Here is an 18999-nt window from a genome sequence, read left to right on the forward strand (position 1 = left end):
CAGGTATGAGGCACAGCATGTTGCAGCAGGCAAAGGAAAACAGTTTTACACCATTTGGGCCCAGGTGTGAACTGGCATGGGTGCATGGACTTGAAAGAAGCCACAGTCACTGTACTATTTGAGAACTGCAGGAAACTAATTTTAAGCACTTGCATACCAGCTTCTAACTAATATTCAAAAAGTGTTTTTCCCACCAGTAACGACCATCCACCCACCTCTAATACTAAGTGCAAGCAGTAGACTGTTACTTTTCCCCATTATTTTTGTGTCAGTTTTCAACAGTGTTATCGATTAGCAGTTCAGTCCTGTATCTTTAGGATGTATAACTGCCTAGAAAATTAAACAATACCACTAGAGTGCTCTTATCATCTAACATACTTCTCACCTTATGGGAATTTGCAAAAACGTGAATACATACAGAAGGAAAGGCAGGGCAAGCTACATTAGGTTTTAAAGAACATAATCCGTGCCATGATGAGGCATATTCAGTAGGTAATCTTTTTCTTACTGAATTGCTTTTTGAAGTTGTGATTTAAAGATAAAAACACTACCAGAGAACCCCAACTAACTCATAGTAATCAAGAGTCTGAAATTTTCAGCCTTGAAATAATATTATTAAAAAGGGCAGAAAATTGTGACTTGTAAATTTATAAAACTATTAATAATGTACTCAAAACCTAAAAATTTAATAATAGATTCAAACCAAGAGGCAGATTTATAGGGAGATTCAGGCAAGTGGAGTGGTGCCCAGTATTGGCCTTGTTTTCTTTCTCATTTAGGCCTTTACCGTGGCATTGCAGAACTGCTCCTGACTGAGAGTAAAGGAGAGCTGCTATGTCAGAGCAGTCTGATGGGCCAGGAGTGCAGGAGCTCAGGGGTTGAATCATTGCTGTTCTCGGTAATTCTTCATGCAGAGTGGGACAGTGCCAGCAGGACCTCTGGGACAGCCCATCTAGCCAGTAATTCATGGCTTTAGGGCACTTCTTTTGGCTGTGGGAAACACAGCTTGGAGAATTTGAGGCTAAATCTCCCGTCTCAGGTAGCTGCCCTAACTAACCAGCAGTTCTGTGGTAACATTTTTCCTGTGCTGTGCAAGCGACTTAGGCTTCTCCCTGCCTTTTTCAGGCCTCTTTTACAAGCAGCAGGGCATCAATCACGCAGCTTTGTTTTGCAATTTTGACACCTGCAGCTGAAATGCTCCTTTTGCAAAAAGAATTGTGTGGAGAGCAAAACCTTGCTTTCCTGATAGAGGTGTAGAGCAGAGGCTTGAACTGTGCTCTGTAGATAACGAAAAAGATGTCAGGAGCGGTGTGCATCAGAGGCAGCTGTGCACAGCAGGCTTCTATCTCAGTGAAGAATTAGGGTTCAAGCACTCAGCAGCCTTCAGCAGTGATTCCAAGGGCAGCAGAGTGAGTGGTAGTGCAAGCAGCTTTTGTGTATCAGCCTGACCTTATCTCAGAGTTTCCCAGACAGTGAAAAGCAGCGCTGGGTAAGCATCGGCTGCTCCCTGGGCCTCTGCCTGGCTTGTTAGTTAGCACGAAGAACAGCATCTCCTGGGAGATGAAGGGCACTGGATATTTGCTGAGCATTATCTGTGTCTTCCCACTCCTCTGTCCTTGCCTGGATGTCACTTGCTGAAGCACTGCTTCAGGTCTTGCTGGGAGCCCCTGGCAGGTCAAGGGGGAGCCACATATCACAGAACCTCAGAGATATTTTAAAGTCACAGGTAACCAAACTCTTTGTGAAAGTGGAGTCAGCTACACCACAGGCACTGCAGGGTAAGAGATTGCAAAGAGCAGGTACTCAAAAAACACTTGGCCTGTGGTAACTAAGTGGAAGGAGACCCAGAAATACTGCATCCCTGGCATTATATTGAACTGTCTTTGTTTACAGGAAGTCCTGAACAGATGAAGATTTCCTGATAGGCTCAATGGGCAGGTCATAGATTAGGGACACCTGAGATTTTAAAAAACCAAACCACTTCTTACTGTAGGGTGATGTAGTTTGAATATACACGTGTGACACCTGCTGCAGGAGAAATACTTCAGGCATGTTTCAGAAAAATAATTACTGGGGTAGTTTTTATTATTACTCCTTGTCTATAAATCCAGGTGCTGTCTTTATAACCAGGCGGGTCTTAGTGGGACAAAAGAAAATTATACAAATAACACAAAATAGCTTTTTTCCAGACAAATACCATTACAGTTTTAAGGATGTGTGTTTTGAGGCCTTGAAGAAGCTGTCACACATTTTGTGGGGAATTGGAGAATGTCTAATGGCAAGAGCATAGAGCAAGCATTCCAAATTCAGTAGCAGTGCTCGTTATGCCATTGCATCTCTTGTCACTCTCACAGGATTTCTAAAGGCTTCTGGCACAGGAGGCATAAAAACTTGGGCATCTGACCAAGCGCTGAACTGGGATGGCACAACCAGAAGAAATGCTCAGGTGTTACTGCTGGCTGAGCAGCTTGTAGCCAAAAGGACCTTACCAAAACCCCTTCGGCTATTCTTCTTTAGTTTTTCATTATGTGAAACCAGTTTGATTTAGATAGTACAGATTGTATTTTAAGTGCTATTAAGAATAATACAGTTCCTTTGTTTCCACAGATATTGATGAATGTGCTACTGGGAGAGTTATCTGTCCACGATTTAGGCACTGCATCAATACTTTTGGAAGCTACATTTGCAGGTGTCATAAAGGCTTTGATCTAATTTACATCGGAGGCAAATACCAATGTCATGGTAATAACTTATTTCTTACGTGCGTGTAATAGAGCTGCATATTCTAAACTGAAATTAATGGTTTAAAGAGGAATGTTTGCTTATTGTGGCTGAAATGTTGAAGCAGGTTTTAGGTTGCACTGCATCTGTATTGTAGGAAAGAGCGGATTATAGAAGTAGATTGTGAAAAAGAAAGCATATATTTGGCCCCCATTTTTGTGACTGCTGCTCCTGTGGAAGCTAGTGGGAGAGCAGAGCTGATGACCCCAGCAATTCCTTTCCAAAGCGTTTGTCCCCACAGGTTTCACTGCTAGATTTGGAGCAGCATATAAGCTTAGGCTGTGTATGAGCTGTAATGCAGGTGTGCTCCGTAGCATGCCCCAAAATCCACGATAAGAAAATGTGGCTAGAGCATACCCCAGCTCCTTCGGACCCAGGCTGCTCAACTTTCCTTCCCCTGGAGACAGATGGGGAAAGGGCAGGGGCTGGGAAATAACCTGTCTTTGTCTGGACATGAGACTGGAATGCAGCTGGTGTATGCCCTTCAACAAAGATGTTCCCAGGTCCTACTGTCTTAGTTTCCCAGGGCCTCAGCAGGTTATGAACCTTTCACTGAAGAAAGGATCATGTGGAGATAATGAGGCATTGCTTTCTGTTTAAGTATGTTTTTTAGAGAGAAATCTCTATGCAGAGCACTAGAATTTGGAGGTTTTTGCTTGCATCACTAACAACAAACATGGAAATGCCGTATAAGATGTTTGAAGCAGTTTCTACTTGATGTAAAAGCATCTATACAGATGTGTAATAGAGGAAGCATTTTATGAAAAAACAGTTTAATACCGGTGTGATTAAGAACATGCATATTCCTACACTCAGATTTTTCTTTTCTTATCATGTCACCTTTAAGAAGTGGTTATTAAAATTGTGATCTTCATGATCTCATCTGCAATCTACCCACAGAACATCATGGAAGCTGATGCTAAGGTATAAGCTCAGCAATACCAGAGTTGCACAATAGTCCCTTTTACCCTGACATTTGTATCACCACACTGATTTGTGGCTGCCTATCTTCCTTTTCCCACTGGCAATTCATTTTTATTAAATTTTTCAAAATTAATAATATTTTTTAATGACTATACTACTGTTTGTGTTTTTGCAGGGATAAGTGGAAAGTCAAGTTTCTTTGATGTAAATAACTTTTTAAATGTAACTTTCTGTTGCAGATATAGATGAATGTTCCCTTGGCCACCATCGGTGTGGTAGTTTTTCACGATGTTACAATACACCAGGATCCTACAAATGCAAGTGTAAGGAAGGGTACAGAGACAACGGAACAAACTGCATACGTATGTAATGCTCCTTTTAAAAAAGGAATTCTGAAAGTAAATGTGTCTCATGTTGTGATGTTTGAGATACAGCACTATCAGTTTCTCTTAACTATTTTTAATACTTAATAAGAGGCCAGGGAATGTAGTCAGAGTTTTCTGAGTCTTAGCATGCCTTGGTAAAAATACCTTTCCCTGAGACATTTTCATAATTAGAAAGAAATTCACCTCTCCCTGTTCACAGCTTAATTCTAGAGATTGCTCCAGGATGAGAACAACTGAGTAAGCGGGGAGGTCTCGTCAAACAGTACATATTACTCATACCCTGTTATTATGGACACTCTGACACTGGCCTCTTTCAGCAGCTCACCCCATCCACTCCCCACTGCTCCCCAGATGTGAGCAGAGATGAGAGGGAGGATTTCTCTGGAAGAATTCCCTGTTGAAGTTGGAATTCATTTCCTCACCTCTCTCTAAGGGGAAGCAGCCATCCCCCTTGGTACAGAGTAGGCCATTGGAGCTCCCCCACATTTGCCATCCCTCAGGACTGTGCAGCTCTGTGACATCTGCGGAATCTTTTTGAGGACCCTGTGTTCATACGTGGGTTCTGGTCTTTGGTGACTCACTGATCTCTTTAAAAAGCAGTACCATCGCGGACTTAGTTCCGTTGGCTGTAGCTGTCACGGCAATGTGATCTGGCTAAGATGGTCTTTCACAACCTAAGTGCTTGCAATTCTATATGGAGACACTTCACATGTATTACTGGGACATAGTCCTTAGGTGCATTTTATATTTCAATATACCGTAATGTAAAAACCACAGGGTATTCAAAAGAATAGTAATAAATAGACAGCCAGAGAGAAAACCTTTTTACCTGCTATCATCAAACAATGAATTGTTTAACAAACAGTAGTTCTTCATTTTAACTGTGTGTTATACTTGAAACACTTGTACACAAAATACGTGACTAAAGTTCTTACTGGGGCTTTGAAGATCTCCAGCGAGAGATAAAAGGCTTATTAACAACTAGAAAATTATAAATAACAAAACAGATATTCTTGCATTTCATGTCTGCAGAAACTCTCCTTGTGAAACCAAGTTAAAATTTGTTGTCCTTTCTTTATGAAATACTGGGGGAGATGGTACTGTAGGCACTGTCACTGTGGTGTAGGCGGAGCTCAGTTCACCACCTCCTTTTTGTGGAGGCTGAAAAAAATGCTATTTACTTAGTTTCCTGATGTTTAGCAAAGGTAAAGGTCTAAATGAAGGCTATTGGCTTAGTTTCAATCTCTGTAAAATGATTAATGCTTATTGACAAGGAGAAAAGTTTAGAAGTAGAGAGGCCTGAAAGATAACTTTCTTAAGCCAATGGTATCTGCTCAGCCATGACCAAAATGGCTGTAACATTGGAGTCTTACTAAACTCGCCTCTGCCCCTGAGTACAAACTTGTCCAGTTTAGAGAGCTGCTTAACATACACCTTCCTGTCCATGCTTTTTTTCTCACCGTGCTTTTGTGTAAGTTTTACCACCTCTGAAAGAGGGTGGGGATGGAAGCCTCTTGGCCTTCAGTCATTCTAAATCATCTCTAAACCACTGTAATGAGAATTACTATCTAAAGGGACGCAATAATTCAGCAGTGCTGATGCTAAAGTATGTTTCTAATTAGTGGAAACATTCAGAAGACGAGAAATGATTTCAGCAAAGACTCTCCGTGTCATAATGAAATATGTTGTTAAGTTTCTGGAGTGAGAGACTCAAATGTCCATTTCGGTCCCATTTTGGTTCTCTTTGCAGTTATTCCTAATGTTATGATTGAACCACCTGGTCCATATCATATATTCAAGGGCAACAGCACACTCCCTAAGGGAGGCAGTGGTATAACCAATAGGATTCCTGATGTTGGAGGCACAAGGCAACCCCTCAGACCACCATATGTACCTGCTATTGTTACAGAAAGGCCGGTGACCAGGCCAACAGCTCGACCTACACCTGGGCGAACAGCTCAGCCTACACCCAGGCCAACAGCTCGACCTACTCCCAGGACAACAACTCGACTGACACCAAAGCCAACCACTAGGTATGTGCCGGTGACAACAAGGCCAGTAAAGAAGCCAGTGACAAGGCCTCCACCTCCAACACCACCTCAGCCTACAACATTAAGACCTACACTACCACCACAAAGAACTCCTCTGACAACTGAAGAGCCTTCACGTGTTCATATTGAAACTACGCTTTCCCAAGGAATTACAGATGATAACAGGATCCAGATAGATCCTCAGAAACCCCGAGGAGATGTGTTCAGTAAGTGATTTTACATATCCTTTCATTTATCAGACTTTAGATGCAGTGAGGCAAAGGCGCTGTACTGCTGGGGTTTTTTTGGAGCATTTTATCAGTGAGAACGAAGACATGAAACTGAAAGTGTTCATATGGTAAAGCTGCACAAATAATTGATCTTATGACCTAACAAAAATGTGGGGAGTAAGTTCTGGATCAATTAAACAAAAAATTTCAGGTTTTGTTTTTGAAATTATTTGTGATTATATTGTCCTCTATAAGTGCCTAACCTAATTACACTTTCAGATGGAAGCTTTGGAGAACAAAAGATGTTTTGAAAAACGTTGAAATGCAACATAACTCATAAATAGTTAATGGATTAAAATTCAGGGAGTTGAGAGTCACTCCTAGATAGCATATTGCCCTAGTTTTAAGAATGGTAAGAAATGGGACCATGTCTGATTACCTAAAGACTCTGTTATGTCATCATATCGTATGAATTCAAATAGTCTTGGATGTTTATGACTAAGCAAAGGCAAAATTGCATAAAAATAACAGAGGTTAACTTTATGGACTGCATCTATGAAAATGGGTACATGAAAAGCTGAAGATAGTAAGGATTCTCACAGCATGAGCACGTCATTTTAAGAGCTTCGCTAAAGCTACAGCACCGTTTCTACACCAGCTTTAGTGCATACCACAGAAGACATTACTGGCACATGCAGAGTTACACGTGTCTGCCAAGAAATACTCAACACCCGATTTCATCTTTAGTTCTGCTGCTAATTTTAGAGATGGGGAGGGTGTGCTGGATCAGCCCTTCTCCTTCAGCTTGATGTACAATACAGCTGCTGAAGCAACGTAGTAGGAGAAAAGTTTGCTGTCTCAGAGCAGGTGTATGAGCACCGTGGGAGTTTTTTTCGGGTTGCTTTGGCATCTGTGCAGTAACTTCCTGGGCTGTGTTCTCTTAGGTCATTACTCAGTGAACTATTTTGTTCCTTGCAAAAACCAGTTTGTTTTCCCTGTTGACATTTTATCAGTTGTAGACAGTTTGATAAATTTAAAATGGAGACAAAAGCTGACTTAGAATTTGGGAAGATGAATCCTGGTACTACTGAGAGGAGTGTGCTTTTGGCTTTTTCAAGGTTATTTTTTAAACAATCTATATTCAGTTAAAATGTGAAAACATTTTTATGTAAAATTCTAAAAAGAAATGTAGTAAAGACTCCCAAAATTTAATATAATGGGAACCAATAGATAAAAATACAGAATTCTGTGGAAATTATTCTAGACTCTAGCACTATGCTTCCCAGACTGTCTCGTGTTGCAAGTGTTCTCTGGAATTCTAAAGCAGAGGAAAAGTTTTCAGCTACTTTCTTGAAGTCATGAAGCCATAGCAATCACCTGTATAAAGCTTATTATTTACAATTAGTCTTTCTGTATCATCCCCAGAGGCTTGATTTTGAAGGTTATGTTTTCAATACGTATGCTTCAGATATAGGAGTTTGGAAAGTAGGAAAGTGAAAGTGTTTAAGTTTGTTTTCCGACTGCAAGCTTTCATTGTGGTATGTAAAACAAACACAGGAAAAGTTGATCTCCTAAGTGTTTATCAACTATTTAGGTCAGCTGCCACCTTTCAAGGTTTGTGATATACATACATAGCTTCAAAGGCTTCAGAGTGCTATACAGCAGGATTCCAACAGGTCAAGCACCAGCATCTGTTACTGGCTTCAGCAGGTAATACAGGGACAGGTAGCTCCTCAAATCAAGTCAATAGATATGTGTCTTTAATCCTGTATTATTTCTTCTTCTGTCCCCTGCTAACGATATACTTGATATACATATGTGTGTGATATGACTGATATACATATGTGTGTGAGATAACTGTGTGACTGAAGGCAGACAGCCTACCTGTGCTCTAGATGGTAGGAATTTGCATGGTGCTAGTAATCTAATCCTCAACAAAGCTGGTATCATCTCTTTTCTGTCTGTCTTTCTGCCTTTCTTTCATGACCAGTTTGAAATAGCATCTAGGTAGTGGTCACTGGTGTTCCCCCCCATCTTCACTCTGTCCAGAGGCATTTGTTTAGGATTTGAAAACTCCAGTCAGATGCAAAATAGTTTTGTTCCAGAAGAATGTGCTGCCTTATCAAGGAAAGCATTGCTTGTAGAGTAAGGTGTTACTTTACCTTTTGAATCCTGTTACTGTAGGACTTTGTGGGGATGGGAAGAAGTAACATTTTTTCATGTGGGACATCTAGAAAAACAGGTAGAAAAGTTATAGCCACATACATTACTACAATGGGATGTGCAGGGCATAACTCAGCTTATCCTCACCTGCTCTGAGACCTGCACTTCTGAGGATAATACAGGGATACTCAATCATCCTCAAATGTCATCACACTTGGTTCAGCAACATGGGAGCGCTACTGCCAGGCGCTGAGTTCCTGGGCATTAGCTGGGTTGCAGAACTGGCTGTGTGCATGCTCTTGGCTGGTGGCAAATGCAAGGTAAAGGGCAATAGCTAAAATGCCTTTCATGTTAGCTTACAGATGGCATTTGCCAGGTGGGTTAAGCTTCAGATTCCTGCTGGCATGCTGCAGGCCAGCCCTGCCCCAGCTCACGCCTGTGGGCAAGCAGTGCCTGGCTCTGTGAGGCTGCAGCTGCTCTGTGTGAGGCACCGCACGCTCAGAACAGCAGTGCTTCCACCAAGTGTAAGCCAGGGCCTCTTGAAAAGCATTCCTCACAGCCAAACACCATGTTAACAGCCACGATGTTAAGACAATCCAGAATTTTAAAATGAAATAACTATTAACATTTAGCTAACCTGTGACGTGCTGCTTGTCTGCCATGTGGATGTGCCAAGTCTTCCCCACTTCCAAAAACATTTGTGGGTTTTTCATTTGCCTCTGTACTTACTCAGGGAGGGGGCTTTTTCAGCTAACTTCTTCAGCTTCTTTAAAACTGCTGCTGTTTTAATCTCACCTACATCAGACATCTTTGCAGTCTTCCTGGGTTGTGGATGTGAGCTAATTTTGTTTGGCTCAGACTGAGCCTCTCTAAGTTCATTTCCCCATGTCATCTGCTTCTCCAGTTGAGGCAGCGAAGAAGCTCAAAAACAAATTTGCACTGTGCTCCCCATATGCCTGTCTGAAAAGAGGAGAGAAAGCCTCGCTCTTGCCTTTATTTGTTTCCCATGGGAGAATGCAGGCAGCAATTCAGTCAACTTATAACACTCATTGTCTTGGAAAACAGAGGAGGATCCACTTAGATCATGAAGTAGGACTTAACTTCAGTTTTGTAAGTCTTCAGAAGAGTTACAGTGTCTCCTTAGATGGCTGCTTCCCTGTGTGTCAACAAAGGCTCTTGTATCAGCGTTTTATCACACAAGGATGGCCAAAACCCAGCACAGAGAGCACTGCAGCCAGCACCACTGGCAGTTCTGACCTTCCAGCCCTTAGCATCTGCTGAAGACCTCAATATTTAAAGTTGTGTTTTTAAACGAGGTTATCTTGTGATGCATGGACTTTTTCCTTCCTTTTTCCCCCCTCAGGCTCTGAAGCTTTAGCCAGACTTTGACAAAGCAGCATGACCGTAAATGCTGCTTTGCTTAGCCACGTGAATAGGTAGTACTTCTGTTAGGCAGTCCGTGGCGAAGGTGGTGTTGGTGCGCTGTACGCTGATAGAGGTCCTGGTGCACTAGACTAAATCATGCAGACATACTGGCAGCCTAAGATTGGTCCAGATCGGGAGCGGAAACATGCGTGGGCAAGTGTACTTGTTTTCTGCAAGCATCTCTCAAATTTTAGTTTTTCGTTATTTAACCTTTTCCTGAGCTTACCCTTGGTGACTTGTTGCTCCTTATTTTCTCCCTTCAAGTTATTTGACCTGCCACCCCACACGCTGAGTAAACTTGTCCTAAGCTTTCACTTCAGAACACTCCTGAATGTGCTGCTCAGCTTGAAATCAGCTGAGGACCGGTGAGATTGGTCTGTTCAGTGGTGACAGAGCACAAATTATAATAATGCTGATAATGTTATTTAAATACCTTTGCAATTTTTGAAAGGTATTTGGTGGTTGTGTTTCTTTAGATGCTTTACCCCTTTTCTAAAAATGCCTGCAGTGACTTTGGGGAGCTGCTTATTCAGAGAACAAAAAATTTAGTATTTTTTAAAATGGAATTCCTACACTTGGCCTTTGAACCACTTAGTCAGATGCAGACAGTGGAATCCGGCACCAAGGATAATCTTCTCCTGATATGGATATGGGGGGAATGGCAACGAGGGAGGAATGTAGTGATGGCTTAATATTTAACTATTTCAGGACTGGTACAAACCACAGTGAAGTACAGAGGAATCTTTCCTGGTTACTCGGATAGTCTCTAACACATAGAATGTACTTCTCTATAAGACTGAATTTCTGCTACTGTTGGGATCTGGGTGATAAGCATTAAAAGCATAAACTTAAAGCATGATACTAGTTACCAGCAGAGCAAGAACAAAAAACTGTTATCTGTATTAAAAGATAATTCAGCGATTTTCCTTCTTAGCTCTTAGTGGAGCTGAAAAGATTGGAATTAGGAGACTTCTCATAACAGCTATAAAAAAAATTTAAAGATTGGATTAAAACTTGATTCTTTCTGCTCCCCATTTCAATGACTGGAAAGTCCTTAGTGCAGTAAATGCAGTTACGTGATCCTTGAAGCTGTTGAAAAAAGGGAAATGCTGAAAGCAAAGATTGTCGATTTTGTTATTCCTTGATATCATTAGAGTAACATCATTTTACAATAACATTTCATTTGTCTTCACTGCTCTGGCACCTATTAAAATATGTTTGACTTAATATTTGTTCCTGTTTTTACACTGGGGCTAAATCATAAGATCTAGGAGTCTTACAAATCACACCCTTCATCAATCTACCCACTAGTTTTATCCCCAGATCTGATATGCAAGCTTCTGTAGCCTACTTATTTTAACTGTGTTTCCTTGAAAATCAGTTGTCACTCTGTACCTCCTGTCACTCTGCACCTTTTCTACTGCTCAGAGAAAAGCAGGCAGGGCGCTTTTCAGAAAATCTTCTGGGAAGATGTATAATAAGAGTTTTGATTTAGGTCAATGTTAATGAGCCTTGTAACTGCCTGAGAAATGCAAGATTGGACTTTAGAGCGGTTGCACGCTATCACCATCTCTCCCCTCTTATGCAAATGGTACTGCAGAGCGTGGGACAGTCCATGAAAGCACTTCCTGAAATAATTCTCACTGCAGAATTTGAATTGGCGGAGTTTTAGGCAACATATCCTGGACACTGCAGGTATCCAGATAAAAAGGTGAAGTGTACCTTTCTGTTGCCCTTTCTTTTTAGCCCAGCACATATCAAAGTCTTCCCTGGAAGAAGACATGACGTATTCTTGTTTATGAAGTCTGACTGACCTCTGGACTACCCTTCCTTTTAGCTATTTTCTATTAGTTCTGCGTGAGATTGGTGTGGGGTTTTTTTGGAAGTGGAATTTAACCTCTTTCAATTGTAACTATTCAGTCAAAAAATCTTTGTCCTTTTTTGTTGTTGTTTTTAACAAATGGGAAGCTTGGTCATGATTATTGTGTGGAATGGAATTCCGTAAGAATGCAGTGTTTGTTGTGAGGCAGAACACTGCATTATTAATAGTAATAACAATTACTAATAACATGAAGCTGCACTCCATGTTTTGTTTTAGTTTTGTAACACCAAACCAGTGATTATTCTGTAATTACAAATAACCTGACATATGTACACACCATCTCTTATACTCCCAAACTCAGCAATTAGCAAGGAAATGAAAAATAGTCTTACTGTTTTCCAAAAGGATTAAAAAGCTAAAAAGAAATCAGTCTTATTCAGTTATTAAATGTTACACCCCACATGCATGCATCTATGAAGAGCTTAGCTCATGAGATTTGAGACTATGGTACTGTTGATGTATTGGCTCACTTGGAGCTTATAAAATTCTCCAAGAAAAAGAAGCCAAATTTATATTTAACAAGCTTTATCAAACCATTGAAGTTCAGTGAAAAGCACACTGATATGCTATATAAAGTACACAGAAAAGCCTTGGAAAGCTTGCAGAAAATAATTGTGCCAAATACTTTCTCCCACGATCACCACTCAATATATTACTTGTCGTAGCAAAAAGAAGTGTACACATGGATCGTATTTAGAGTCCTGCATCTCTTCATATCGAGTGCACATTCCTCTAATTAGGTCTGGGCACTCAAGTGACTGGTTTAAAGCTCTGCAACACGTTCTTGTAGAAGATCATAGTAACAGCATTTAGAGAGGGCCGTAGAGAAAAGTTTTGAAGAAATATTTTATTGTGGAGCTTTAATTACAGACAAATACAGCAACTTTAATTTGGAGAATGCTTGTGTGTGTGCACAGATGCAACTCAGATTTGTATAAAATAACCGTGCATTAGAAATGGTATTTCGGTAAGTAAACCGAAGTAGTTTGGAAAATAAATTCCTAGTATTTCCTGCAGTTTTTCTATGAACAAGAGCTCTGGGGGACTGGGAAAGGGATCCACAGGGCAAGCACATGCCTTGACACTGTGACCTCTGAGTATCCTACAAACCCTAGAGCACAGCAGTGGGTTTCCTCAGTGCTCTGTGCCACTGTGTTCATTCAGAGCCCTATAACTACCTGTCTGTGAGTCTGTGGTCTGACCCTCTCATCCCTAAGAAAAACTTAATTTAGGTGCAGAGGAAAAACAGGAAGATAGGGGGGTGTGGAGTGTTAAGTTCAGTGTGGACTTAGATGAGAAGAGGATGTGGGCATCCCGTCACTGGCGGGTGCACATGGGCCCAAGGGTGATGGCACTGTGAGGTTCCTTGCAGGCTGGAGAAATAACAGTAACTAACTGAGGATGCGGTTTGTTTAGCAGGCTCAGTAAGTAAATACTCCTGTAAAATTTGCTGTCCTGGGTGGCTGGCCACAGTAAGCCCAAGGAATTGAATTGCTGGTTTTTAACATCCCTGAGCCAACCCACTGCAGCTGAATTTAAATGGTGCCAATAGCTGCTGCACGTACCCCAGCGGCCCTGGTATAGGCACACATAGACAGTTCACACACGTTATCTACTCCATAAGCTACCGCTGCTGGTTGTCCATGACGGTAAGGCAGTTAGAGCAGCGTAAGAGTGTAGATGCTGTTACGCGTCAGAACAGCTCACACCCCTGTAAGCACCTCTGTGCGAGTGTGACTGTAGCTGTACAATGTCCCGCCTACGCGTTAGATAGAGCTCTTAGGAAAGGCAGCAGTATACTGTAGGGAGGGATTACAGGTGAATGATGGTTTTAGACAATTCCAGTTCTGATTTTTCGCTGCCTGAGGTAAATGCATTTTTTTTTCTTTATATATTTGTGCATAAATATACCATAGGGTGGTTACTGGCCTAGGGGGTGTGGGCTGTGCACATTTGTAAGGTTTCTTTCATGGCAAATCTCAAAATTCTAATCACGTAAGCAAAAAAAACTGGATTAAACAAAGCAGCAAAAATATTATTACAAACAATGTGTCCTTAAAAATTAACAAGCCTTTGCTACCCAAGCCAACCTAAAGTCCTTGAGGCTGTTTGAGCATTAATATCCTAGATATAATCCAAAATCTACAAGGGATTAAAAAGAAAAAAATAGAGATGTAATGATTCAAAAAATGACTATAATATTAAGGAGTTCATCAGTTTCCTATGGACTTCAAGGTTTTTATTTATTTATTTTTATTATACAAAACTTCCATCCAAGATCTGTAGCCTGTAATGCTACTTTTAAAATACATTAGCATTTGGTCAACCTTTTATCAGGATGCTTATTTTGTCCTAATTCCAAAAGCATGAAGCTACTTCATTCTTATTTTTTGTTTTCCTCCGTCTTCTGGCTTTAGAGGAGCTCTTGCAGCAGCTCTATTTACATGTTGTCCTAGTGGAAAAGAAGCTCCTTCTTACCTTTGATTTTATTTCCTGAAAACAACAGTCCTTTATCTCACTTTAAATTGTAAATCATCTCATTTCTCCTTGTTCTCACTTGCCTAAGAAGCCTACAGAGATATTAAGATACTTGTTTTACCACTGCAAATGGAAAATGTCTTAAGTTTTTAATAGATAAGGCCCTTACAAATACACTGTAGGTGTCTATAATATCTAAAGACATGTCTGAAACACATTACTACTGTTATTATGTGCTAGATCTGCCTCTAAAAGAGGAATTTTCAAGACACCTCCCTCCAATGCGATTTATCTCTAGTTGACAGCTGTCCATCAGGCATGACATCGGTGTGTTATTTCTGGCAACTGACACAGACTGGCACAGCACCTTCGGAAGTAAGTGGTAGTCTTTGTAGCCACTTGACTTTGGCAGCCATTGTTCCCACAAAGACCTCTTAAATTTCAGGTTGTCCTGGCTGCTGAATGTCTTGTAACCTCTGGGCCCGTTAATCACTGAGAACGTTCCTTCTACTTGTAGCTGAGAACAGCAGCTGAAGGGCAGACTTTGTTGGAAAGCAAAAAAGTATAATTACAGTTGAATTCCAGCTTCCGCTAGAGCTCCTCCTTCTCAACTCTCAGTACAAACCTGATAATTGTTTAGGGAGCTGGGATCCTTTGCAGATAGACATATCTTCAGCTGTGTTGCAAAGGTGAGGTGCATAAGGGGCCTCTTCCAGGTACCACTGCCTCCTCTTGAGATTCTCCCATAAACATCTGTGGAAGGTGATAGATCAGAAAGTTTGAGCAAGGGCTTTAATGTGGCTTCATTTTTATTGAGAAACTGCTATCTTTAAAAGTGCATTTAGAGGGGAATAGGGTGCCTCAAGGTTAAAGCTTTCTTCTTTTTTTTCTGGTTAAAAAGGAGCTTTCATTTGAAGAGCCTTTAGCAGATTTGGAATCACCTTTTACAGTACATAGATAAATGTTAGAACATAAATCACAAATCACATAGGCATAAAGTTTATGAATCTTCATGTCAAATATAATTAAATATATTGAATTCTCCAAGAAAAGCACAATGCCCAGGGCTGCTCTGCTGTTTTTTATTAAAGATAAGGAAGTAGGTCACTAACTACTCTTATCTCATTCATTTCTGAAAAAAAATTACTTTTCCACAGTTCCACGCCAGCCCGGAGTGAGCAATAATCTGTTTGAAATACTTGAAATTGAAAGAGGGATTACTGCTGATGAATTTGAAGCAAACGATGACCCAGGTAAAGATCACCTCTCCTGTTCAGGGCCTAGGGGTTAGGATTTCTTTTAAGATTTCTTGGTGTTTTATACATTTTTACAGGACATACATCTTATCCCCCTTGTTTAAACTATGTTTTGTAAAAAGAAGAAAACCCACCACCTAAATGAACCTTTATAGTTTTATTTCCTAACAGATTTAGCAAAAAAGAAGTGAGTTGTTAATAGTGACACTAGCAGCCTTTTTATTGTTTTCGTATTTTTGTAGATTCTTTTCCTAGTGCTCCTTCTGCTGCATGTAATTTTCATATTTACTTGCTACTGTCAGCCACAAGGGAAGTTGCTGGAGTTCCCCAACCAAAACAGTCCAAATCACCTTTTCTTTTTCTGACCTTCTGCTCCGTTCTGCCCAGGTGTGCTGGTACACAGCTGTGATTTTGATAGTGGACTGTGTGGATGGATCAAGGACAAAGACGATGACTTGCACTGGGAGCCAGTGAGAGATGAGTCAGGTAAGACACCTGTGTACGGTCGCATCCTGTAGTTGAAGAACCACCCAGACTTGAGGCTGATGACAGTTCTTGCATTATGATGAATTTACACAGCTTCTGTTCCCTTTAGTTCCGGGATATATTTCACACCGATACCTCTTCTGTGTATAAAAATGAAAACGGGGGATTCCCAACGTGAAAGAGCAATTGAGAATTTGCACTTTCATCATAGCTGGTATCTTTACAATAGGAATGTCTCTGAAGGAGTAGTAAATGTATTCAGTAAAAGATTATCTATCCTAAAAGAATGAGAAAGAACAGAAATGTGGAGTAGAGGACAACTTTTATTTATGGTGAAACAAAGCCTACTTTTCAAACCACTACGCAAATATTTCTATATTGCTAGCAGAATTATAGAAAGTTCTGGAAATAGTCTTTGTTCTGCTGCCAAATAGTGTTCTAGTTTAACCTCTTAGTTTCATTTTACTGAATTCGACTCCAAGTTACAGCAACCTGTATGCAGGAAAACTGTTAAGTAACTGGAAGGAAGAAAAGTTAGGTGCTCATATAGAGAGACTTCTGCAAATCGGTACATTTGGGGTGGTAAAAAGTGCCCTTGCAATGAATACTGCAGGGGAGAGTGTCCTAGCCACTTGCAGGGTAGAAGACTGGCATCAGCCAAAGCAACCCCTCCCACTCGCACACCTCTGCCGGTGTAGTCCCAGCAGAACTGCACGTCCACACTGCTGGAAGTTAGTGGTATTTTGTGCCCTGTTGATTGCACTGTATGGCACAGAGAGGCTGGCCGGCCCGGCCTGTGTACCATTCCTCTGGCAGTGCTCGCCCCGCAGCGCTGGGGATTAGACACACGTCTCTGGCTCCCTGTAATGCTGGGATTACTTCATACCCAGAAGAGCAGCCTTTGAAGTGCACAATGCTTACATTATGTGAAGGGGTGGCAGACTTCGGAAGGAAACGTGCTCTCAGGTGGTAAAACGTTATAGGTTAAGTTGAGGGAGGGTGAGGGTACTGACAGCCGTTTTCCTTGTGCACCACCTCAGTATCAATGTCTGTCCTTACGCTGCCATTGATGAGACAGTCATTGGCCACCACAGCAGGTGACCCGGCACCTTCTTCAGGCTGTGTAGCTGGCTAAGTGGAAGTGCTGGCTTCGCTTACTGGCAGGCCCACTGCCCATCCACAGGCGAGCTCTAGTATTTTGTGCACTCCTTACGACACTTAGAAAGTCTTGTGAGTGACTCGGACAGCAGAGCTGCTTCCTCCTGCTTGCAGACTGACATTTCAGAAAAGATCACACATAATTGAAAACATCTTTTTGAAACAATGCATTTCAAACGCTTCGTTTCTGCCACAGTAAGTCACACAAAGCATGTTCATTATCTGTACTCAAAAATTGTTAATAAATGTTAAGTTCCAGAACTATAATTTTTAACTGGCTTTTTTTTTTTTTTGACATTTTTTTCCTTCTGCGTTGCTTCCCAGTCAGGGACAATCTCAGCTTTTTGTTTCTTGCGTGTGTTCTGCTGCTGTTGACATAACCTGTTAAAACTAGTCCCTTGAAGTCACCCACCCCCTCCCTCCTGTCTGGAATACCTTTTTGCATGGATTTATTTTCACAGCTTGCTCCTGAGTGTTTGCTTTCACCTTTCAAAGTTTTATATTTATTGGTTTATCAGAATCTGCATTTTGAAAGGTGCCGTGCTGAAGCCTTATAAGCTTATCTTGCCCGCAGAAAATGCTGATGCGAGGGGACCTTTTCCTGCAGGGGCTTGCCTACTGATACATTGGCTTTGTGTTTACCTAAATCTGTTTCCTGTTGATTGGGTGCAGTCACTCTAACTATCTGAAACAGATGCAGTTAATGAGTCAAATCAGTACTTTTATAGTGATATAATTATTTTATCTACAACAAACAGGTGCAGTTATTTAAACTCTATTTTGCTTATTTTAGCACTTAGCGACCTTGATGCAAACCAATGCGTTAAAAAAAAAACACAAACCCAACCAACCAACCAAAAAAAAAACCACCCAAAAAACTTTAACAGATCCTTGGATAAACACAGATCCCACTTCATGGGATCTGGGCCCCCGGACAGGAGCATAATTCTTTGCTTTGTTGAAGCTCATTGAGACCAAAGAACTAAAAAACTTGTGTAGAAGAAGTGATTTAGAGACAAGGTTGGCTTTCCTTTTAAGTGTGTGACAAGCCCTGGTACATTGTCATTAAATCTCACAGCTTTTGAGGGAAATCATTGGGGCTTCAGAAAGAAGCTTTCAAAAAATAAAGCTCTGGTTGAGTAGTAGCAGGGTGCCAATCTAAATGAAAAATATTTTTCTATTCTATAATTAAGTAAAGACTGTGCATGTCAACAATGTTACAATATTTCTACATCAGCGGTTTCAACTAGGGAGCCTAAATGCCACCTTTACCTTAAGTTCATTAAACTTGGATTTTCTGATTTAAAAAAAAATAATTTTAAAATCTGATCTCATTAAAAAAAGAAAGATTCTTGGGTTCAGAGTAAGATACAATTTTTTTTAAGCGAACCCTCCTCCCTTTATAATTTGAAATTATCAAAGTGTGAAAGGGAGAATGGGACTTCTGGAAGTACATGCTGTTTTTAGATTTAATGGATGGTGCCATACCTGAGATCCTCTACTTCTCATGCACTAGGTGTTTTTATGAAAGCACCTTTACTTCATACATAATCAGGGATAAAAAGAGGGTTTTGAATTAAGTACAGCGGTTCACTGGCAACTTACTACTGTTAGAGAAGACTTCAGGGTGTGTATCAAGTAAACAGCCCTGTGGAAATTGTTACTGTTTCTAGCTTTCTGTAGCTAATCCAGATTAGGAGTTTAAATTATGGTTAAATAAAAAGGCTGTCCATGTTTGCTAATGGATACACTTTGAGACTTAACCTGTTACCACAGTTCCCAAATGGAAGGAAAGGGACA

At 40.8% G+C, this 18999-nt stretch overlaps 1 protein-coding gene across 3 annotated transcripts in view; it reads left to right on the forward strand.

Annotated features, from left to right (window-relative positions):
* NPNT (nephronectin) overlaps positions 1–18999 on the forward strand; it is a 55055-nt gene that overhangs the window by 30681 nt on the left and 5375 nt on the right. For 2 of the 3 annotated variants that reach the window (XM_064450054.1, XM_064450055.1), the window contains 5 exons: positions 2608–2742; positions 3945–4067; positions 5842–6348; positions 15457–15552; positions 15943–16041. In XM_064450054.1, coding sequence (XP_064306124.1) covers positions 2608–2742; positions 3945–4067; positions 5842–6348; positions 15457–15552; positions 15943–16041 — 960 coding nt within the window. The remainder of the gene's footprint in view (positions 1–2607; positions 2743–3944; positions 4068–5841; positions 6349–15456; positions 15553–15942; positions 16042–18999) is intronic. The other variant, XM_064450056.1, reaches the window with a different exon arrangement.

This window comes from Phalacrocorax carbo, chromosome 4, assembly GCF_963921805.1.
Source record: "Phalacrocorax carbo chromosome 4, bPhaCar2.1, whole genome shotgun sequence".
Classification (NCBI taxonomy): domain Eukaryota; kingdom Metazoa; phylum Chordata; class Aves; order Suliformes; family Phalacrocoracidae; genus Phalacrocorax; species Phalacrocorax carbo.